Below are 24,418 nucleotides of genomic sequence, written 5' to 3' on the forward strand. Positions count from 1 at the left end.
AGAGAGAGAGAGAGAGAGAGAGAGAGAGAGAGAGAGAGAGAGAGAGAGAGAGAGAGAGAGAGCTACAGCAACGCAATGACGCGTTAGGAAAGTCCTGTTTGTTCAGTCGTACGCAAAATGGCACTGGCAGCTGTGGTAATTACCGTCGAGTCGTTAGAAAAGCCATGATCCCCTTCTGTTATTCGTGGTGTCGACAGCGGTGATCATGCAGTACGGAGTTGGAACTGTAAAATAAAAGCATGTGTTGATAGCCCGTTTTGTCCGTATCACTTATGGATACCATTTCAAGTAACCGCTGACCAGAACTGCGCCTTCAATTCATTGAGCTTTGGAGTAGGCCTCAGAGGTGAGAATATGCTCTTGGATGATCCACATGCAGGGCGCATCAGCAATACAGGCGTCCCAAGAGCCTCTTGCAATGGTGGATAAGCTGTCAGATTGCGAAAATGCAAAGGCACTCGGCGGCCTGACTGGGCTGGGTGGCACTCCTTTGCTGCTTGGATCAGGCGCGATGTCGGCCTGGTCCTGTTTTGTTATGTCGACGACTGTCAATGCTTCAGTTCACCTTGAATCGCAACAGCTGACCAGGGGCGTACGCAGGATTTTGCGATGGTGGGCAGGGAGGGGGCGGCTTGAAGAGCAGATATTGTTTGAGCGGTGTAAATAAACCATCGCATGTTATGCATATTGTGTTATTTTCCGTGTTTGCTTGGAATTTCAGCTGCCAACATTTTGTCACCATGTTACACACGCTTGGCTGGCCGGCTGAATACGACGCCCGGGCACGGTGGGGGTGGGGGACAGTTTGGCTCCCCGAGATCTCTGAAATTAAGAGAGCTAGAGATATAGCATTCCCAGAGTGGACAGGGCCTTACGTTAATTCACTTGTGTCAAATTTAGAGATCCCTAGGCTTGACCCTTTCATAGGCATAGGCGTAGGCATAGGATAGGCATAGGCACATGCATAACATAGGCAAGTTTAAATAACATGTTTTTTTACCTCAACGGGCTCTAGAAACCAAAAATCAGAAACTACATCACAAAGTAAGATATTTAGCATAAAAACAAGTTGGCTTTGACCTACGCCTGACCTTTATACCTTATCCAACGTCCATGGAATAAGCTCGTAATCCCGATGTCTATTGCGTAGCTGTTAAACATACCGTCTCTAAGATATATAGCTTCATCTTGCACTCCATTGCCGCAACAACTTGAACCATTCCATAGAAAATGTTTTCGTTGACACTCATGGCCTGATTTTGAGCAGCCATGCATAATTCAGTGACCTTACAAGGTTTGCGTAGCTGCGCCGTGCCGTTCGGAAGCTATATCCAAAAAATACTTGGGATGGGTGCAAATTGACCTCGACACATGCCGTAAATTTGGTAACACGCGGGTTTTCCGCTCCTGGAGATTACCATATACGCAGCCCCCTGCAGCCGACCAGGGTCAGGTCAGGTCAGTTTACCGTTCAGAACCAGTCAACCACTATCCTGCAAGAACTTAGCTTTTTATTTCTTTCAGAATGGGCCCTTGACTACGGCAATTTCATTACGTAGACAAACATCTCAGAAACAAAACACCATTCTAGGCTAAGCTAGAGGTCAGCTGAGGGTAACTTACGTCAAAATCGTAGACCGCCAACTAAACGACAAATAGTGCTAATTAGGTCTAAGTGAACGGTGCAATGCTTTCCTACGGTCAGAAATACTCTGTTATACATCCACAGATACTCAAGATTGTATAGCCCGTGTGAACATCATGCATAATCGCTTCGACTCCTGCCAGCGTATTTGAAACAAGCTGAGAGCAAGCACGCTGGTACATGAAATAAATGATACCTAATCAGCTTCACAAACACGAAATAGAAATGGTTACACGCGCTTTACTCGTTCATCTAGCCCTTTGCTGCTGACAACAGAGATTATTAACCCTGGATGACCTTACACGGCCATACATGCCCTCACGTGACCTATTTTGACCTCATGAGGCACTTGAATTACATCATTTCATTTTTACGTGGAAAAGTCTACTTGTGGATTCAGAATGCTTCAAAAGCTGGTTGCTTTGAGCTCGGCATATATTTTGCAGAATATTCTCCCCATCCCCATCTCTCGGGTGGGGATGGGGAGAATCTGACCACTGCTATATCAAAAAGTGAGAGCTAGAGGCCTAAAAATCACCGGGTGAGCGAGACTATGCACACTCAGTTGTGCATCTTTTTACATCTTTTGGTTTTGATTTTTCGGATCAAATAAGGCGATACAAGGTGAAGCTCGATATCAGTGTCCGAAAGACCCGTAGACCGTCTGCCGCAAACAGGTTTAGCATATTTAAATATATTTATGCACACCCACCCACCCACAGCCACCCACACCCACACCCACACACATATACACACACACACACACACACACACACACACACACACACACACACACACACACACACACACACACACACACACACACACACACACACACACACACACACACATACACACACACACACACACACACACACACATATATATATATATATATATATATATATATATATATATATATATATATATATATATATACATATATTGACCTCATCAGGCATTTGAATTACATCGTTTAATTTCTACCTGGAAAAGTCGACTTATGGGCCCAGAATGCCTAAAAAACTGTGTGTTTTGAGCTGGGTATGCATTTTGCAGAAGGCACTCATAAAGGTAGGTCATGACATAGCCCATTTTCATGTATTTTATGGTCATATGGTGGTTGTACATGTGGGTTAATATTCTTTTTCTCATATCCAGGCACCAAAACTACACAAAAATACATAGAACTTCGCCATATTTACGAAAAATAGCAAAAATTTACTTAGCCTCAGGTCACGGACCTTCCTTTTTCGAAAAATCTCAAAATGAATTTAACTAATCAAAAAACCACTTCTATGACTATTGTAAATTTGAACACTGGCAAATACCGCATAAATAGCTTGTACGCGGTACAAGTTTTTTTAAGTTGACCTCTTCGACCTTGGCTAGGTCGCTGAATTTAGCAGCTGAAAACTTCAAATTCCCACAGGCGATCTCAACTTAATGCATAATATATATATATATATATATATATATATATATATATACATATATCAGCTTCAGCTATCATCATCAGATCAGCTTCATTTGAAGTCACTGCCTTTGCCTTATCCTTAGAATGTCAATGTAACTAAAAATATTTTAGGTCATCTTGATGTCCGCATTTAAAATCAGCTCCCAGAACTACCGACGTTGTCGTGTTCTTAAAAACAAGATGATGCTCAACTTCAGTTGAGAACAATGCCCTCCCGAGAACTCCATACCGTTTACAAAAGGAGTGTCGAAAACTACCTACATAATTTTTCAGTGCAAACTTGTTTGGTTTTCACCTTCTTCTGACCCTTTATACCCGACCCTGACAACCTTGCGTTGACCTTGACCTGCTTCAGCTCAGCGACTTTGGGAGGCATATCGTGTTTTGTACCAAACGGTTTGCTATTTCACTGGCTATAAAATCAGACAGTTTACTGTTGCTTCATCGTACTGTTGAAAAGTTAGTTCGGAAAAACAACTGTACGAAGAACAACTGTTTGCACAGGCCAACGTATTTTATTTTAGATTTATCAGGCGATGCGACCAAAAGCTTTCTTTGAACTATATTCGCATGCATGTGGTGACCGGTTCGACACATCTGGTTTCCCACTGTCCGTCATCACCAAACCACCCCAGCTAGAGGGCCGACATTTTGATCGGGATTTAGAGGTGAAATTTGGAGCTGGACGATTGCTTTCAGTTCACATTTTGGCAAAATTTGGTACCCTGCATTGTTCGGTGTGGACGCCACCCATTATTTTTGGCATTCACGGCAGAAGTAATTGGGGTCTTTAAGTGTCATGCATCGACAAGTCGACTCGCCGGAAATTATGTTTAATTTTTTCCATCACGTTGTCCAGCACAAGTCACGATGCAATACGGTCTGGTCACCTCATTTATAAACGACCAGGTAAAGATAAACTATTGCCTGTGGCACTGAATTAATGGTTTCCAGCCTCAGCACCTGTTTCCAGCCTCATAACCAGGCGTAAGAAGTTGTTTAGCAGGAAGGCGTATTTGCTAGGACTTTTTATTTGTCTTTATCAGAGCCAAAGCATTGCATGTTGACTAGTTTTTGTAGGTAACGCTATTATCTGAGCGTAACGCCGCTTTTTTGGACACGTGAGGGGGAAGGCATTCTGCGCCACCTGATAAAATGTTGGAAAATGTTGGAACAATCATGAAACCAAAACGGCGTTTGATTTCCCACCAGATCTACGTTTCCTAATACAGAAACCATCAATAACTGATCATATTGGCATAAAGGGCGGACGCAACGGACGCATATAAATGCGTTCTGATTGCGGTACCAAACCACCGTCCCAATACTACACATTTTCCTGAAGATGGCGGCTGTACGTCATTCCTGACGATGCACATAGTCGTACTTCCTGTAAACACCGATGGGGCTTCCTGTGGCCGCGCCTGACAGGCCCACCGCCTGACGCGCTGTCCATCTCGAGGCTGGGATTCCCTTCCTGAGAAGCAGCAATATGCAAAATGCGACCCTTCCCAGCTTTTCCCGCCAGTGTGAACACAGAGCGGATATGCGTCTGCTGCGCCTTCCGCGTGTCGCACGGGCAGCGCCGGTGCGGCTCTGTCGCTGCTGACGCCGCCCCTGTCGCCGCTGGCCGCCCGATGACGCCGCGTCTGCCACCGGCCGGCCGCGGAAAACTCGGCCCCGTGCCGGTGACGTCAGCGCGACCAGCGCACCAACTGGAAATCCCCAGGCTGATCCGGCCGGTGGCATTTAGAGGGCGGTCGGCAGGCCGGAGCGACAGTGCGGCGCGGCTCACGCAGAGAGCGGTGGACGGCGGACCTTTCCCAGGCGCTGAGGGAGGGATACGGCTGAGCGGCGCGGTCATCACCTTTGTAGAGCCAACATGAAGCTTTTCGGTGAGTTCACGTTCGCGTCGAGGGTGCCAGAAACGTCGTGGACGTTTGAGTGATTTCAGGACGCGTCAATATCAGATGTCAAATTGCGTGAACATTTGAAGCCGCGACGCTGACCCCGTGGCCGCAGCGCGTGAGCATCATATTATTGGCTCATGAAGGGATCCAAACGGCACTCGTGGGCATTTTCTTCACGCGGGTCGCACGAATCGTTCTAACACCCCTTCGCCTCACTTTGCCGTCATGTCGACATTAAACCATAGCGTGGACTGAGCACACAACTTTCACAGCGTACAGTATTGCAAGGCGAAGCCACACATATGCGCCCTTTATAACACCCCTTAATTAGTCTTCGTTGGGAGTGAAAGTGTGGAGATCTTCGCAAGCAGCAGCCAGGTTACATGATCGGTTGCAAGAAATGCGTCAGATCCAATACCGTTCGATACACGGCTGCTCAATCCAAGTTTAGCTGTTAAATTCCTGCTCAGCCCTGCAAACATTCCGTCACGCAAATGTGATGCATGCTTTTGATGCTCGGTTGGCGAATGCCAGCAACGATACAACAGAAACGAGAACTGGCCACTCCGCACAACGTCGCACATTTTTATCGGGAATGTTTATACATTCATGAAGTCACCTCGCCGGTTGTTTGCATTGCCCACGTGCATGACACATGTCATCCTTACAGGCTTGTTTGCGGTCATCCTGGCGACGTCTGAAGCGGCGCTGGGGAAGCCACAAAAAGTCGTCTCGCGACCGTCAAAATTGGCGCCTCCCGTCTTCAGCATCACCGACCCGCTGGTGAACTTCACGGTGGACATGAGCACAAACTACCTCGCGCCGGGCAACACTGTCCTGTCACCATTCTCCATCGTCAGCGTGATGAATCTGCTGCTGCTGGGCGCCTCCGACCGCACCTACGAGCAATTGCGCAAGACGCTCAAGTACCCGCCCGACTTCCCTGACCTGATCATCCACCAGCACAGCGGCATCGAGCTGAACGCCCTGACCGCGGGCACACCGGGCGTCACTGTCAACATCGCCAACCGCATATTCGCCGACGAGCGCTTCCCTATCGTGCCACAGTACCGACGTGATGCGCAGGACTTCTACCAGGCATCAATCGAGACTGTAAGCTTTGGCGGCCGGCCGTCGGAGGCCACGCGCCTCGTCAACGAGTGGGTCTACAACAATACCAACGGAAAGATTGCGCAGCTGCTGGTGGATCCGCTGCCGTCGCTGACGCGCATGGTCGCTGCCAACGTGGTCTACTTCAACAGCTCATGGAAGACGCCGTTCAAGCCGGAGCACACAGCGGCGCGACCGTTCAACGTGAGCGCCTCCGAGGTGGTGATGACGGACGTGATGATGAGCAGCATGGAGGTGCCTTACGCCGCCTTCCACGGGGACAAATTCAGCGTGGTGGGCCTGCCGTACGAGGGCGATCGGCACAGCATGTACGTGTTCCTGCCTGACGAGGTCGGCGAGGCGGCGCTAGAGCGCCTGGAGCGCCACATCGGCGAAGTTTCTCTCGACTCGATCATCGACGCGCTCCGGTTGACGTACCTGCCAGTGGCGCTGCCACGCTTCAAGATGAGCCACACGCTCGCGCTGAGCGGCGTGCTGCGGCGCATGGGCGCGATAGACCTGTTCAGCCAAAGGCGCGCGTCGCTTCGCCGCCTCTCGCCCGACAACCAGCTCTTCTTGAGCGAGGTGCTACACCAGACAGTCATCGACGTGCACGAGCGCGGCACGGAGGCGGCGGCCGCCACCGTCTCTTTTGCCTCCCGGTTCGGAATTTCTCCCAACTTCGCAGCCACCCGGCCGTTCCTCTTCGTCATCCGTGACAACAAGACCGGTGTGCCTCTCTTCTGGGGTCGTCTGATACGCCCCGACCCCAGCACGCTCTAGATGCCACGCGGCCCGCGGTCGCCGCCACGCCCGAAGCGCCGCACCGCGCTTGCGGGGTGCTCGACGCCCGACGGAGGCCCTGCTGTCCTCCCTCCGACGGCACCGCCTTCCCGGGACAGCTCTGGAAGCTGAGGCACGCGCGCGGTGCGCACTGTCCTCTCGCGGTCGGAGCGCGCGGCGTGAGCTCGACTACTGATCCTTCGGGGATTGGACTCTCGACCCGTCAGTCTCAGGTGGTAAGCCGCGAGCCTGCTTGGAAGGGGGAGCTGTCGACCGCGTGCCCGCGTGCGATGCGTTGAGGGCACGGTTGACGCAGGCTACCGCTCTCAGGTGTTGGTCCGATGCTGGCGGGCGGGCGAGCGGTGAACACGCGCCGCCACGAGTCCGGCGCGTTTCTGACCTGTGATACGACCCCAGATGCGCTGTCGGTGCCGACGGGGGGCCGCGCAAGGCAGCCGGGGTGCCTCTGCTGGGTCAGCGGGCCGGCCGGAGTCGGCAGCGCTTGCGTGATCTGGTGACCAGGCCTGTGCAGGCTGCCGTCGTTCATTCCGTTTGTCGTGTCTGTTTTGAATAAATCGATGCATTGTGTCTATTTCGTCGGCTTGGTGCTAGATAAGCCGTGGGATTGGTTTGTGGTTGTGGTGGTCGTAGCAGGCCCAGAGACGACAGGACTGATGATGAGGCCATTCCATCCGATCTGCGATAAATTGTTATTGCTAAGCTGAAAGCTTCTGCCGTTAAAACCAGCTCCTGCATATTTTTGAAGACGTATTTGCTGAGATGGTCATCGATCTATGCTTTCGTAAATGGTCGGTTGCGGCGCCATTTTGGGAGTGTAAGCCCACACTGCATGGAGACGTTTTAAGCTCATTTACTGCCGTGGCTGGCATTGCCACACACGAATTAAAATGCCACTTCAATGTGATTTCCATCCAAAGTTACGCGCATACAACCTTAGCCATTCAAGGATTCTGATGCCTGCTGGGGCTCTGTGTATGACTTGCGACATCTGTTATATAACGGCTAAAAACCCCGACCAGGGAAAACCAAAGCCGTCGGGTTTTTTCTTGAACCTGCCTAATCTGGGCAAACAATTCTGCGACAACGAGGTAACTCGGAGGGAACTCGCTCATAGGGAAACGGTCTGCCGCAGAAAAGTGGTCATTCGGGCTACGTAATTGTAAAACTGCTCGTTTTGCGTGGAATGACAAGCAATTCTCCATTTACTATTCCTGCGCTCATCACATGTTATCGCATGACCAAGCGGACGTTAAAGTCATGTCGAAAAACCACCAAAAGAGGTCCTTTGAGACGTCGTCAACCAAGTTGTTACAGCTGTCATTTTCAAATAACACTGCGACCCGCAATAATAGATTGCTGCGCCTCATGGCTGTAAGCTGGACACCAGTGTAGCCATCAACAAAACGTCATTAATAAGACATTTGCACTCGGGGCACATACTTCCCGTAGAGTCCTGCTGGCCACCCGGGCGTGCCTCCCACCACGGGTGCGGAGAGAGGAGGGAGTTACGTCACCGACTGCCGCCAACTGCAGGGTAGGGTAACCTCACACCGGCCGGGCACCTGTGCCGAGCCTTGCATCAGGGCTGGGCGGGCCATGTTTATAAGGGAAGAGTGTACGCGCCACGCGGCCCATTCGTCCCGAGGTCTTCAGAGGGGAGGGGGGAGGGGAGGTGGGGACCGCGGGCGCAGGTCCGACGCCTTCGGAGGATGCAACACACGGGCGAGCATCGCAAGGGACAGACACGGGTCATGGTCTGGCCGGAGGCGGCCGCGGTCGAGCCGCCGCCGCAGCTCCCGCCGAGCCTGGTGTTTTCCAACCGAGGCGCTCTAAGATGGGCGCCGAAGCGGTGGACATCCCAACCACAGGGAACTACGCGGTGCATGCGCTGACTCAGCAGCACCCAGTTTGGGTGACGCGCTGCGGTGAAACACCAGCCAATCTGGTCTGCAGTGTCTGCGGAATCGTTGAGACATTCACTCCTTGTTTGTGCCTCCCTCGTTAAATCCATGCGAACAATCCCAGCTTAAGCTCGCATGCATGCTCACTTAATCATCGCCAGTGTAGGACGTGAGCGCGGGACGGGGACGGTGTTCGTACAATCCCCATTCTGTTTTACGTAACCCCCGAATTGCTTAACGGTTAATAACAAAATTGAAGCCGGTTGGGCTTGCAAACATTTAAGCCTGATCGTAATTTCTCACTTCTACCCGCTTCCAATCACCGAGGTATGATATTGCCCTGAAATGGCTGCGTGACAAACATGTGCAAAGTCGATGCTCCGCAACGGAGGCGTTCCAGGGCATTCTACCAGTTAAAAGGTTGACTATACACCATCATCTCTCAGATGCGAATGAGATCTATGACAGCGAGTTCTCAAGGGCAAAAAGCAAGCCAGTGATATAGACTTAGTAGCACGGGTGTCACTTTCTAAAATGGGTTGGGAAGGCTCAGCTGATAAGGGTAACTTAAACCATCCCCAAAGCCTGATTTCTCCCCGGATTTCGGCCACCAATTTGCATTCTCGATGTTAGAATTTTAAACTTGCCTTCATGTTTCGTAGATTATGCTTCCCTGCGGAGGAAAGACTTTTCACTAAAATCTAACGTGAGCTGCCTTTTTGTGGAAAGCTTAAAATGAGGTGTAATTCAAAGAAAAAAGTCTAGAAAATATGCGTAAGGAGTTACTGATGGCTATCGCTGCCGTTGTCGTGTAACCACCACAGCCACGATTATCCAACAGGTTACACTTGTGACTGTCGGGGATAACGCGCGTTAACTTTTACCTGGGCCACCCCGTACTTTTAAAAACTGTCACATATTGCAGTCAGTCGTTCTTCATCCCAATTCTCTGACGAAAACTTGTCAAACATTTGCAGACTGACTCAACGTGTGAAGGAGTCAGTATGACAAGCACATTAGGTACCTTCAGGATTTCGTACAAACTTAACATGATGCTTATAAGATGTGTCAAGGTACCTTCTGTCTGGTATACCCGGAGGTAGCACAATTGTTCCGTATTTATTTGGTCCAGCATTTCCTCTTTGCTCATATGTAGTGTGAGTGGAGGGCTGAAGTCAGTATGGGGGGGGGGGGGGGAGCTTAAGGCAGTATGGAAAGGCCCAGGCGCCCCCAAAAGATATAAAGTGACATCCCAGCTTGGTAGGTCAACGATTTAGCATTTAAAGCCCCAGGAAAAGCCGTTGACCTGTAAGAGGTATTTTTAGTTTTAGCTTTTCTTTGAACAGTGTTGTTTTGAAACCAACCATTTGGGCGCATTGCTAACAGTGATATGTTTATTTGCGTTGAAGTGTAACTTCTCAAACTAGTGCAAGCTAAAAATGGACGCATGACCCAAGCTCAGATCGATGTATCCGAAATCCAGGTGACGTGTTGATTTGTGGTCGCAAAACGCATTTTCACAACTATTTTGGATAATGAAGACCTAAACCTAGTGCTTTTGTACACTAAGATAGCATTTTGAAAACAGCAAAACCTCACATTTTTGATGAATTTTGGAACTTTTCAGGTACTGGAATTCTTTAATTGATCTATCTAGCGGCTTATTAAGTACCGCATCCTTTACCTATTTCACATTTTTACAAAAGCATCATGGTAGCCTTCTAAACGTTCAGCGTACAACACATCTAGTTCATTAACATGCCTCCACTTGAGACGTTTCTGAAAACGTGAGTTACTATACGAATTTCACACCGGCACCGCACATGAATCCCGTTTTTCAATATCCGGTGCCACCCTTTTGGCATCTGACCTTATTCAGATTTTTTAAGAGGTCCCCCGTGGCGGCCGTGGATTGGGAGACATGAATTAAGCGCGGCCGCAGTTTTCTTCATTTCCCCTCTTTTCCAAAAAACAGATGTTGATGGTGGTTTCGAACTTCTACATGAAGAAAGCAATCATCACCGTGCAGACAACATTCGCCCCGCGCACCAGTGCTGTGGAGTCTCCTGTTTTAATCGACTGCTACTCTGACTACATTTTTGGGAAAACGACTCTTACTATACTCCGACACCGACTCCGACTCAGAACCAGTTGCTTGGAGGCAGCAATGTGCGACAAAAATTTTAACCAGCAGAGCACTGCACGGATTTAACCAAACTGCGGATTGTGAATAGATCCACGGGTGGTTTGGGCTGAATCAAGAAATTATGAAAGCACACGAAATAGGATCGGATCTGATTTTGGAACTTGCCATGCTCCGCGTATTGAATGGATTGAAAATCGCTTAAATTTGGAAAGATGCTTACTGGATTTACTACACCCCCTAGCCCCTACTACACTACACTACCCCCTACACCCCCTACACTACTACACCCGGTGAAAGGAGCTTCAATCCTGCAAAGATGTTGGCGTCAATTATGGGTAAGTTAAAGGTATCATTGATTATAAGTGTAAGCATGCCACCGAATGGAATGCCAACAGCAAACGCTCACACTAAGCACGACAGCAGTTTGATGGGTGGTTAAAACTCCTCACCTAGTTATTATTTAAACATATAGCAGAGAATGGGTTGACAAACGTAGCTGTAGGAAGTCCCTCTTTAGCAACATTCAAAAACCGATTGAACAAGTTCTATTGGTCTAAAAAGCTAAATCCACGCAGGCCAGGTGATAAGATTAGTTTCGGAGATGTGCGTTTTTACTGAAAGCATGACATTTTAAGCATATGGAGGGACAAGATTGGAGAGCCTTTGCAGTGAGGAACATTTCCTCACAGAACAGGTACGGGCACGTCACAAATTGGGACCAGCATGCTGCGGTAGGCCATTGGAAGGGCAATCGCAAGGTGTCCCAAATGTGGGGTCTCACGCGTCACATGTCGGCACGCGTGGGCTGGCAAGATGAACTCTGCTCTTGTGCACAGGTTTACATGGTGTGTGCCACATCTCAACACCCAGGGCACGAACCCACTCGCATGCCTTGATATGTCACACGGCTGTGTGTCACGCGTGCATGATGCAGCAGGACTGATTTAGCCATCTCCGACCGTGTTTCACTTTTTACCCAGAGAAAAAATGGCCGTGTTCAACATTTTCGCATCCAGAGATGCCAGAGGCGTGAATGCAACTGTGATACATAAATCATTCAAATGTCTACGTCTTAAAATAAGCGCAACAAAGCAAGCGCGCAAACGCTTGTCTACGTACCTTTTGCTTCGGGTGCGTCTGTGTCTGTCCCGTTTTGCGGTGCGGCGTCCCTGGGCCGAACGGTGGGTTGCCGGGCGGTGAAATCTTAACACGACGCGCGAGTGCACAAGACGACTTTCCACGGGCAGATCGCGAGCTGCTGCGTGCCACACATGGTTGCGTCAGTAGTCGTTGGGCAAGCCGTTAATGTCGGCATTTCTGAGAACGGCGTCGAATACAACACGCTTTCGTCGAAGCTGTATCCAGGGTCGTGGCTAAACACACATCATCGCTCGAGCCGATTCATTACTCGTATTTGCCACCATATCATTTGCCATTATATGCACCATCCCGTCTAAACATTAGCTTTACCTTGACAGTCGTAACTCCTTATTCTGGCGTCGCCAAAATGCCACCGATTGATCGCCCACTGAAGAATTTCGCATAGAACAACGAAGCGCGCACGCGCCGTACGTTGCCGACGTCAAGCAGTCGTCATTCCTTCTTTTATTCGTTCATTTGATGCCGCGAGAAAGGTGCCCCGATCCACGACGATCGATCGAAAGACGATCAAACGTATCACCCGAACTCCTTGTTTTGAACTCCTTGCCAAAGAGACAATACACATCGAAAAGAAAACGACTTGCAGCGGATACAATAAGAGAACCAAAGACATGCAGTTAGTTTTCAGCGAAGATCACTGCTGCAGCAAAACACCATTCCCTTTGGCTTCGCGGGTGTGATTTGAAGTTACTAAAGAGTCTGACAACACAGAAAGATTGCAGCAGCACTGACAAGGGGTAGTGGCGACATTAAGAAGATTTAGCATTTGCAGTGGTGGCAAGTGCGGTTTTCTTGAACTTTTTGAAAGCCCGACAACGCTCTACCCGCTGTGCAAAGCTAGAGAGCAAGATCTGAACGTCCCTGACAGTCAGCATATCACACCCGGTTCCCGTCAGGCACCCAGACAGCCAGAGTCGGGCTCGGCCAGAGAAACGCATAAATATTGCTGAATGCATCCCGAAATAATGCAAACGCAAGTGGTCCACGGACGCTCTGTCGCTTAGCGAAGCAAGCCCGCAAGCGTTTGTCCCCATTCAGCCATGCGTCCGCGTGTCATGGCAAATACGCCCTGACGCCCTGCTCCAGCCTATTTGGCTAAACTTGGCCCAGAGCAAACAGCTGGACGCGACGTGCCTATTCGGGTCGATAAAACCCACACGGATCCGCGTTTCCCTTACGTGAAGCGATGGAAGGTCATAACCAAAATCGAACAATTGGGGTCGTCTGTGCAACCACGCCAACGGCTAATGCGTAACACACAACGCTCTGTTTGCCGGTGTTCAGTTTAACGAGCCTCCTATGACACCAATTTTCTCCATGCTCGCTCATCGACCGCCGTACCATTGACGTGAGCCGGGCCTCGTTTCCACATTGACTGAGGTGCTGCTGACTGGCGGTCGCTCACTGCAGAGCCGGACACCAGCCTGCTCAGTCCAGAGCCCCGCTGTCTGGCTGCCGGCCCCACTCCTGGTGAAGCCGACAGGGAGACTGAGGGACACTGTCAGCGTCGTCGAGACGGCGCTGAAACCGGTGCGTCATCTGTGTGGTCTGAGGTATACACATTCTAGTGACAGCTGTTGTGGCATTCAGTGCAGTCTTTATCGTGGTGAGCACACTTGGTTTTTGCTGGGGTGAGCACACTTGGTTTTTGCCGGGGTGAGCACGGATGCTGTATTGTTGTGGTGGGTACGGCTGCCTCTTAGTGGTTTATCGGTTACGGCTTTATTGTAATACGCATGAATATTTGACACGATTTAAGCGGACATTTGGACCCTAGGTGTGAATTGCGTTGCGGCGAGCAAGGCCTCTTCGATTTCAGTTTAAATATCCTTGTGTATATACAGCGCGTAACACTTTTCTTATGACGTCATCTCCTTTAAAGCGCACTCAACGCGGTTAAAAGGCCCAGGATGCACAAGCCATTAGGTAGACGGGGCCGGATAAAATTGTATCAACAAACAATGTCCTCTCCGTCGAGTTTTGTATTCTACCAAACTTTTCTTGCCTGGAACGTCGGCTTTGTCTTTGGATTTTCGACAGGGAACTATTTTGCCATTGTAAAAGCAGCGAAGTCGTTCGCTTAGCCCTTCAGTCATACTTGATCACTGCTCGTCTTTCTAGAAGTCAACCCATTGTGCTTGTTATCATGTGTGAATACGCGCTTATTATTTTGCGTGAACACATCGTATTTATATTCATGGTCATTGTAAAAAAGACCTAGGTCCAGCTCAAAGAAAGGATTTGCGAGATAAGTATGCAGTCAGCCAGATATTTCAAGGAAGATTTTTCCTGTCCAACACCTACTCTCACGAGCCACACTACTCTAGTTAAATGTCGATGATGCTGTTAGAATATCGTAGTTACAGAACTTCATGGTAGGCAATGGAGCATGTTCTTACACTTGATCCATGTTGTAGGAGATACAAATTTTGATGAATGCTTCATCGATTCCATTGCACTGTATTCACCCCGACTATACATTTAGACAAGAAAAGCATCTGTTCTTCCAAACCGCAGCCTTCTCCGCCCCGATAAGCTGGGAATTCACTCGGCAAAAGCCCGCTGTGTTACCGTGCTGACTCGGCATTACACTGCAGTTATCAAGTTAGGTATGATCTTCATGTTGCATTTATGGCTTAATTCTAGACCTGTAAATTGAATTTGCGTAAAATGAGCTATCAGTATCACCTAGTGTACAACGTTGTCTGCCTAATATCAGTTGTGGGACTGGAACAGGAGTTATACAAGCACCGATATTTTGGAATTTCTATTGGGCCAGGTTACAGCTCCGCCAATGCAATGCCAGTATGTCACTTCAAATGGAGGAATAAGAATGAAATTTCAGTTGGACCCTTCACCAGCATTTACCATAAATTCTACCCAGATAATCCAGCTTACTAAACCAAACGCTAGGCCTTAGGTCTTAGCGCAGATAATATGCAGTCGAAGGGAATCAGAGGCACTTCCATACAACACTGCCGCTTGAGTTTAATACTTTCATTTCGTCTGCCCCACCAAAGGCAAATTCCACACAATAGCCGCAACGTCACAGTTCTAGTACAGGGAAGACATTTAGGCTGTTGTATGGCGTTTGCTATAAGTGGATACGTAGTGCAACAGTCTGAAATAAATGTCACACGGCAGTCTTGAAATCATCCACATTTTCCCTACAACTGGCCATGTTTTTTTTTTTTGCAGTGACCACAAACACACCATCTGAAATGCGTACAAGAACGGCAAGAACATTTTTTCCAACATTGCTCTCCTGTCTGTGCCACTCAAATGACCTCGTTCACAGTAAGCAACGCCACAAAAGACCGTGAGCTGTTGATAAGTGCTGAAGCAATATTTTGACAGAACAAAAAACCTGAGCGGCGCATGTCTATGACGCTCATTTACGTAGTCAGTTGACTGCAACTTCCGGAACTATATCAAATGACGAATGTCCTATGTTGAAATTAAATTTTTGACACAGGCCTGTTTGCAAATGTTTGAAAAGTGGCAAAAGCAAGCAGACCAAAAATAGTTTTGAGACGCTACGTTGAAAAGTAATGAAAATAGCACTAGGGTGCAACTTTTATGAACGAATACATATTTTGTGCAAAATGCACGATTTTGCTTGTTAATTTCTTAACCCACCAAATGCGACTCACAGCCCGTCCGAAAGCCCACGGGTTCTCGTCGGCTCAGGTTGCCTGGGTCCAAAAGTTACGTATCTTATTCAGACGATGCGTCGCGGCCGGAACAAAGGGATGCCATGACCGACCATCACGGCGCATGCACGAAAAGTAGACTGGAAGAGGTTTGCTCATTGTCACAAATTAGTAACTGCATGCCTTGAAAATTGGCCTCTTGATTTAGTCCGCTACCACAATGACACGAGGCTTAGAAACGTAACATTAGTTTAGGGGCGTACCCAAGACGATCAATTTTTTTACCAGTCTTTTTTAGCTGTTTTTCACTGAACATTCATCAAAATGATGACAAAACAACACGAGCATTCATTATTTTTGTCATATTTGACAACCATCGAAAAACACATTGATATCAAGATCTTAATTGATATTTGCTAGATGTCCCGCATCTACGTTAAACATAACGTTTTTTATATAGCAGATTGTCATTGGTGCCACGGGTTGGGTGACAACGGCTCGCGTACCTAGTACCTCTTACACCTGAATTCATGCACATTAACGTAATACGCGGTATTTATGCGAAATAGTGCTGAAGCGTAATCTGTCCACTCTTCTTTTTGTTACTAAAACCCGTTCGAGGCATCAACATGAAACAGAGACGAGAACATACCGTCGACGTGTTGCTTGCGCCCGTGGTATGTATGTATTCAGCGCAGTCCCCGGGGCAGTTCATGTAGGTCTGCTACGGCTAATACGGATCGGCAAGCCGGCTCAGAAAATTCGGTCGGGGGTGACTGGAGCCAGGCTTCCCAGGTGTCTTTAGTTATTTTTAAGAAGTGACTTGAATCGCTCGAAGATGATTCCCTTGCTTGGAATACATGGAGGAGAAGTGAAACGGGGCAGTTCTCCGGCAGTTCTCTCGGCTAAATTGGTTGGCGCATCGGTGTGCGTCATTGGTAACATGCATGTGGTTGAAAGTTTTGCTGAAATTTCGGAAACCTCCAGTGTTCCTTCGTTCTTCGGTGGGTCAACCGCTCACCTTCAGCGCCTGACGCTTCTCTGGCCATTGCCAATCTCGCCTGGCTTCAGCCATCGCTGGCTTTAGTAGCTCGTTTCGGCCAGTGGCAAACCGAGCAGACGTCAACGCATTCATCACCGCCAACAGCCTTTAATCTGGTACGGAGATCGACTGATGAAACCTTCGCAGTTTTCCGAAACTGGGGGAGAGTGCGCCGCTTAACGCGATCCGTCAAGGCGCACTTGTCCGGGGTTTGACTTGTGACAGAGGCCCACGACAGCCATGAAGGCTACTCGGAGGAAGCCGCGATCCGCAACACAAGTCCAGTCCCGCATAGAGTATTATTTATTAAACATCATCATTTGTTCAGGAAGCGCACGTAGTTTAGAAATGCTGCACACCTGATCCTTTAACGATGAGACAATGCCGCGGCCTCAGCATGTTCGTAGCATGCCTCGATCTGTCGGCAGCGCGCATCGGTCGCTCCAAATAACTTCAGACTTGTGGTGCACACACACACGTCTACCTTTTAACGCTAGATTTACTGCCCGCGCAATATGAGTTTGCACAACGTCACTCGTCTGCAACATTACCATTTGCAGCAGAGCGCTGTGTCACATGATAAATCCGCCAAAACCGCCGCAGCGCTCCTGGCGCGCTTAGCGCATCAAATCTTCCCCAGCATCGACTTACCGAACCTTGACAGCGTTCCCGAAGTATTCTCCACTTGCTAGAGCAGACCCTGCAGCTGCAGCTTATCTGATGTGACTGTAGATGTGGAATCCCGAATAAGCTGCCCTCCCCGCCCGTCCTCTCGGTGACGTCACTGACAACCTGCATGTGGTCGAAAGTTTTACTGAAGTTTCGGAAATCTCCACTGTTCTTCTAGTCTTGTGTCAACCGCTCACCTCCAGCCCTTAGAAGACACGTCGCGATGGATTGCCTATGAGGCCATGCTCGTGAGGCAGCTTTTACGCCATGTTTTGCTTGTTTTCGTCGCCCGCGCTCTGCGCCTTTTGTGCTTTTGTAAGCCACGCCACTTCTACCAAAGCTGCTCAGCACAGTTACAGTTCCTCCTCGGACAAATGCATTACCGGCGTCTTGATGTGCCCTTTGTAAAAACTGCATGACATTGTCCACCTACTCTTGGATGGCCGTTCTTCGACCGATGCTTCTTTGATTGACATGGAAACGGTACTGCTGCATTTGACGGGCAGTAGGCAGCTTCGACCCACTGGTGCAGGCGGTAGTCTGGCCAACAGAAAAACATGTTTCTAATGCCAATGACTTTTACCCCTAATTACAAACAGAGGGCGGTAAAATTAAAACTTGGAAAAGTACAAAAAAGCTCATCAAACGTATGTATAGCAAAGACGTCAATAACACTCCCATATCTAGGGAAGGTTCTCTTTTACGCAAAAGTTGTCGCAAATGATAGCATACTTGTTTTGCAATATCTTATTCAAATTCTCGATCTTACGAGAACACTTTCTCTTATGTGGTTCAAAGAAATAATTGAAATCTCCAGCTGTTTGCAACGTTCCATCCGTCGTAGGTCATTATCAGGCAATCGCAGGTAAACACAATATTTAGGTGAAGGTTTAATGAATAGTAAAGGTCAATCGCAGGAAAAATTCGCAATGAAGCGATCACTGTGGTTCGGACAAAAGTATGAGAAAGTTGTTCAAAATCTGCGGTGGAACCCTCAGCAGAAAAAATCGCCCCGTTCTGATGTCCGTCAATTCAGCGCCGCATTCGCATTCGAATCTAACATCGAGTTGATGTTAGCATCAACTTGAGAACAACAAGAAAGCAATAGTGTTCTCTCCAGGCTGAAACCATCGATTTTTTCACGAACCTACAATGCTTTTTCTCATATTAACTTCCTTTTTAAATAAGTTAATATTTCTCACATTAACTTATTTCAACCTCTATAGGCCAATGAAAGGTAAAACTTGAGTACCCTAGAATACCTTTGTTTATCTAAGAAACCCAGCAGAACGGGCATCATATTGATCTTCGTGATGTCTCCTGTCGTCGCACGTACAAACACTGACTCTCAATGTGAAAGATAAGGTCACATGAAATAGAACACCCGATATTGCTTTAGTCATAAAGAAAGTGAAACAAAAAGGGTGTAATATTGACGCTCGTGTTGTTCTCTTCACCACATCTGCAAAAATAACTTTTAAGAGAACGGCAAATATCAAACAAAACGCGATACCCTCCAAAGAAATACAACAAATGGGACGTCAAAGTGATGCACATGATGAGCAGTGTTTGTCACATCTGCAAAGCCAACTTTTAAGGGGAAAGGTCAAGCGCAAACAAAAAGCGGTAGGTACCATGACATTTGTCAACCGAAGAAACAGAACAAATTGAGCATTATGTGCTCCTCGTGGTGCATACTTCCGTCACACCAAGACAAAATAAAGGCCAAAGGTCAAGAATACGCCAAAAGCGGTGACTTAACACTCATTTATATAGTTATGGAACAACAAAATACGCATGAAATTGGTGCTCGTGATGCCTTTTCTCTCATCCATGCAAAAACCCAAAGTCAGAGGTTAAGGTAAAAAAAAACATCATGACACTTATTTGTTTGTCAGAAATATAGCAAACGTTGTGTCTCATTGATGTATGTGATCTCAGCTTTCCCCACACTTAACGTGCTCGGGTGGGGGTAAATTCGATCCCCCCTGAAGGTGTTTCCGGAATAGTTTTCAAACGACGTGGCGTAGCCGCGCCAAATTTGGCATAGCTGTCAAAAATTTAATAGTGGATTGTTTGGTGGCAAAAATTTGGATATAACTTGCAAGGTCGCTGACCTACAGCAGGTCGAAGTCAGCCCATGGATTCAGCAAAGTCAGTTTCTAGGCAATCGTTTACTCTGATGCAACAGTTAATTGTTAAATAAAGCCAAACATATCTGCGATACTTTCTTAGGTAACACAACAATTGAATAAACAAGTTCCATTGACCTAGGGTCAGGTATGAAGGCCAGAACATGCGCAAAAGGAGCCTGTTTTATTACTCTAGGGTTTGTGTAGTCTCTGGTGCTCATTTCAAATTTATTGATAACAAAACTGCATTATACATCTTCCGTGAATTTCTTGAAGGTAAGAGAAGGTCACTGGCCTAAAAAACCGAGGTCAACATTTTGTTTCTAGGAACCTACCGTCTGGCATAATCTTTATCACTCATTCAAATGCAAAACTCAAAGCAGTCTTCTCCGAAAAGTCAAACAAGGTCACTGACCTTAAATGAACATGAAACATTTTGCTCAGCACAGGTATCTAGGTTCTGGGGGCACTTTAGAGTCCAGCCTGGAGTCCATCCTTGTTTGACCTTATTTGGCTTGAAGGTCATTACCTAAGACCTCAAAATATAATCTAAGGGATTTCACGTACAAACCAACATAAACAATGAATTAGGTGTTTTTAGCTTTCTTAGTTCCTAAGATCTTATGGGGTCAAAATGACCCGAGGGGTATCCAACATGCCACCCGGGCGCGTGTTAAGAAAATTAGCTTTAAAGGTCAAAGGCCAAGACCAAAGACGCAATACCCTGGCATTTATTCGTTTACTTAAGAAATACAGCAAAATTCGTGTCATATTGATGTTCTTGATGTCCGTCGTTGTCATTAACCTGACGATTGATCACAGGGCAGTTGTTGCGGATGTACACTGCCTCCAGAACTTTAAGCTTTCTCCTGTGCAATGGGCGAGGATGATGACGCTATCATTCGCAACCTGTCTGTGCAGTTTGTTTGTGTGGGCCCCCTCGCGATGGCCATTAGAACCTCCATCTTGTAGGTACATTCGAGACGCCCGTCGACGGTTGTGGTGGTGTGGCCTATGCAGTGCCGTTAAGACAGCGCGCACAATCACTGGTATTACAGCGAAACTGGTGCGTTACATTGGTAATTTCTGGCACTGACGAGTCCTGACATAAGTTTTTCTTCGTGAACAGGCTGGTTCCTTTATGGCTCCGGAAGAAAATGATGATTTTAATATTGTCTTGGGGCCGGACAGGCTGGCAGTTTTTGGGCACGGTGTCTCGGATAATCTTTTTTTCGTTTTTGTGGGCTGTTGTCATGTGGTTCTCATAGAAAAGATGTCCGTCAAGCCAGCATCATATTCGCATTCGAATTCAGTTTCAAGTTCAGATTTCCAACTGTAGCCTTACAAGGTCAAACCTAATGAGGTGTTCACGAACTTACAATTTTCCTTAGTCACTTAGTTCGGCCTCCACAGGTCAATAAAAGCCAACATTTGGATAGCCTGCCATTCCTCTCTTTATTGAAGGCATTCAATAAAATAGGTATAATATTGGTGCTTGTGATGTCTGCTTTCGTTTCAACTGAAAACATCCTTCAAGGTGAAAGATGAAGGTCACAAGAACGCTGGACTCTGGCATTTATTCGTTTACTTAAAAGACACACAACAAAAATGGGTAACAAAGTGGTGGTCGTGATATCTGCTTTGGTCACACTTGGTAAAAGGAACTCTCAAGGTCAAAGGTCAAGGTCACAAAAAGTGATATCCTGGCATTTCTTCGTTTACTTTTTAATAGCATAAAAAAGTATCTAATCGATGCCAATGATATGTCATTTCTTCACGCTTGGAAAAGCGTACTTTCAAGGTCAAACGTCAAGGTCATTACAAACGCAGCACTTTGGTATTTATTTGCTCATTTAATGAATATTACAGAATGAGCATCAGATCAATACTCCAGATGTCCGTTTTCGCCACACTTAGAAAAACCAACAAGGTGACGGTCACAGTCTCACGATCTATTCCATATAATTTATATTCAATCTACCCACCAGCACTTTGTCCAGAATTGGCGGTTTGTTGTTTGGGTTTCACTCAGTGATAAATGGTAGTCTTTCTCATTCTTTCCCGATGCCGTTCTAATTCTAATTATCCGGTTATCAGCTTGTCTGGAAGACCCTTCAATGGTAATGGTCAGCCAAGCCATTGTTGCTAGCCAAAAAGACAGATTTCAAGCTAATGTTGAAGCAATAACTCAGACGAAGCCACACAACTTAGAAACGGCTTCTTAGATAACAGAGCATTGAAATTAGAACTACAAAAAAAAATGGTGAAATTATTTGTGAAGGTCAGATCAAGGTGAGACTAAAATGGTCTGGTGTGAATATTACCTACACGCGTTTGTATCGTCGTGTTTCTAACATCATAACCAATTTTACGCAAGCATTGTAAGACGGGGACGTAATCCGGAACCAATTGTGAATGCTTGAAAATTCAGACTAGCGGGACCAGAGCCATGATTCGTCGTTACGGCTAACCTTGTCATTTGGGATGGGTTTTTTGTTTATTTATTATGTACCTGTTCGTCATCTCATATTTGCACTTCTTTACGATTTCGTCACATGGAACCAAACACACAAACGTAAAACGACGAAATGGCAAACGTTGCCAAAGAAGCTACCAGAGTAAAGTTGACCACTTTTTTCATGGACCGAACCAAAACTGTTGAGTTTTGTCCCCGATTTATCCCATTTTTAATGCATTTTAGTATTAAGTGCTTGAGACATTAGGCATAAGGCGGTACCAAATTAAACACCAATCACATAAACGCTGACGAAAAAGGGCTCGCATGAGGTTTGCGAATGGTGACCTCATGTCACGTTGGGAGATATGAAGCTAATTTTTCCATGTGAAACTTTCAGAAAAGGACAAACCTACACTCCGTTCTCTCCATGGTGGACCACGCCCGGCTCCTACGCGGCGTACTCATCGCCAGCTCGCTGCTGGCATTCAGCGGGCTGCACGTGGACCGAGTCAAGCTACCGGTCGGCTGGCGCATCGCCAGTACATGGACACTGGCGCTTGCGTTGGCCGGCACCATCGCCAACACGGCCAGCACGTTAACTTCGGCTAGCGCCCACGACCTCTTGCACAGCTTGACCATCGGCGCGACACTCTACCACTCACTGCTGATGCTGCTGTACCTGCTGCGCCAGCGACGGCGGATGCACCGCCTGCTGCGCCGCATCGCCGTGCTCGAGCGCGCCACTGCCATCTGCCGGTGCGCGCGCGAACACGACGGCGTCAAGCGCTACGTCTTCGTCATCAGCAGCGTGACATCGGTCGCGATGATCATCTGGACGGGAACGTTCTTCGCGAACAGCAACCTGCACCATCCCTTCTACCTGCTGCCGATCCTGCTGCCGGCGGTGCTTCAGCAGCCGTCCATGTACTGGGTGGTGGTCACCGCCCAGGTCGTCTCCACCACCTCCCTGATCGTCATGATGAACACATTCGACGTGCTCTTCATCGGGGTGATGGACGCGGTTGGTATGCAGATGGGGCGGCTCACCCGATACGTAAACGAGTACCTCGTAGTTGGGGACGACGGTGAGCGCAGAGGCGGCGGCGGCCGCCGGCACGACGTGAAGGAGAAGACAGCGGCGGAATTGTTGCGAATCTTCGGCGGCAAATCTGTCCACATCGTTCAGAATAACCCCGCCGTCTGGGGCGAGCGAAGTGACCCGCCGGGGCAGCCCGGCGCCCGGTTCGTGGACGGCGACGCTCCAGACCCGGACCTGCTTCTCGCCTGGGACGCCGGGGCGCCGCCAGCCGACAGCCGCGGCGTGAGCCCGCTGCCCGTCCCGACGCACTTGCCGGGGCCGCGCGACCCGTCTGCCCTGGCGTGGCAACTGCGCCAACTGTCCGAGGCGCACCGCGCCGTTCGCGACGTGGCGATGGAGGCGGCCGACCTCTGTTCGCCGCCAGCGCTCAGCCTCTACGCGTGGACTACCGTCGCTCTGCTGGTCGGCAGCTACGTCAGCATCGCCTTGTTTAACATCAGCATTTTCAAGGCGGCGCCCTTCGTCTTGTACTTGCTGACGACTGTGCTCCGTCTGATGACGGTGTGCGTTGCGGGCAGCAAGGTGATCGGAAGCAGCCAACAGCTGCACGACGCGCTGGTCGGCAGCCGCTGGCCGTCGCACCTACCGGTCAGCACGCGCTTCTCGCTGCAGCTGCTCTTCGAGCAAACGCGTCGACCGCTGTCGTTCGTGAGCGCCGACCTCTTCACCGTGCAGAAGACCAGCATACTGTCTCTGCTCAGCTTCGTCCTCACCTACATCGTCATTTTGATTCAGATGCAGGTTTGAGCCGGTTCACGTCACCACGCCCGCGATTCGATTCAGATGCGAGCCTGAGTAGTTCCACGTCACCAGGCCTGCGGGACGATCTCTGGAATAAGCGTACACGCAGTCTGGTTAGCCGATCCCACTGGGGCTGACGGTGATGCTCACTAGTCACGGCTACCGTCAGCCGACCAATCACAAACCTGGTGGGTTAAACAGTACATTAATCTTTGTCGAGATGCGTGGGATAAACGCCCCGATCAGCGTTTCTGAGGCCGCGAAAAGAAGGTACGGTTCCACGATATCTGACAGCATCTTATGATATACGCATGACGCATTTTCGGGATAACTTTTATTGCTAAATCAAGTCAAATCCATTAAACCTCGCCATGATTTGCCGTTTTTATAACGCTGACTGATAGGGGGCGCCATTTTCCAGACTAATAAAGGCAACTGGCGGTCGGTACTGACGATTCCAAAGTAACAAA

At 48.4% G+C, this 24,418-nt stretch overlaps 1 protein-coding gene across 1 annotated transcript; it reads left to right on the top strand.

The window, feature by feature from the left end:
• Nucleotides 1–4,881: 4,881 nt before the first annotated feature.
• On the top strand, nucleotides 4,882–7,517 carry LOC119089463 (leukocyte elastase inhibitor). Its single transcript, XM_037212172.1, has 2 exons — nucleotides 4,882–5,017; nucleotides 5,703–7,517. Exons 1-2 carry the CDS (start codon nucleotides 5,005–5,007, stop codon nucleotides 6,923–6,925), a joined length of 1,236 nt encoding a protein of 411 aa, XP_037068067.1. The 5' UTR covers nucleotides 4,882–5,004; the 3' UTR covers nucleotides 6,926–7,517.
• The last annotated feature ends 16,901 nt before the right edge of the window (nucleotides 7,518–24,418 follow it).

The sequence above is a fragment of the Pollicipes pollicipes genome, unplaced genomic scaffold, assembly GCF_011947565.3.
Source record: "Pollicipes pollicipes isolate AB1234 unplaced genomic scaffold, Ppol_2.1 Scaffold_3087;HRSCAF=3621_pilon_pilon_pilon, whole genome shotgun sequence".
In the NCBI taxonomy this organism is placed as follows: Eukaryota; Metazoa; Arthropoda; class Thecostraca; order Pollicipedomorpha; family Pollicipedidae; genus Pollicipes; species Pollicipes pollicipes.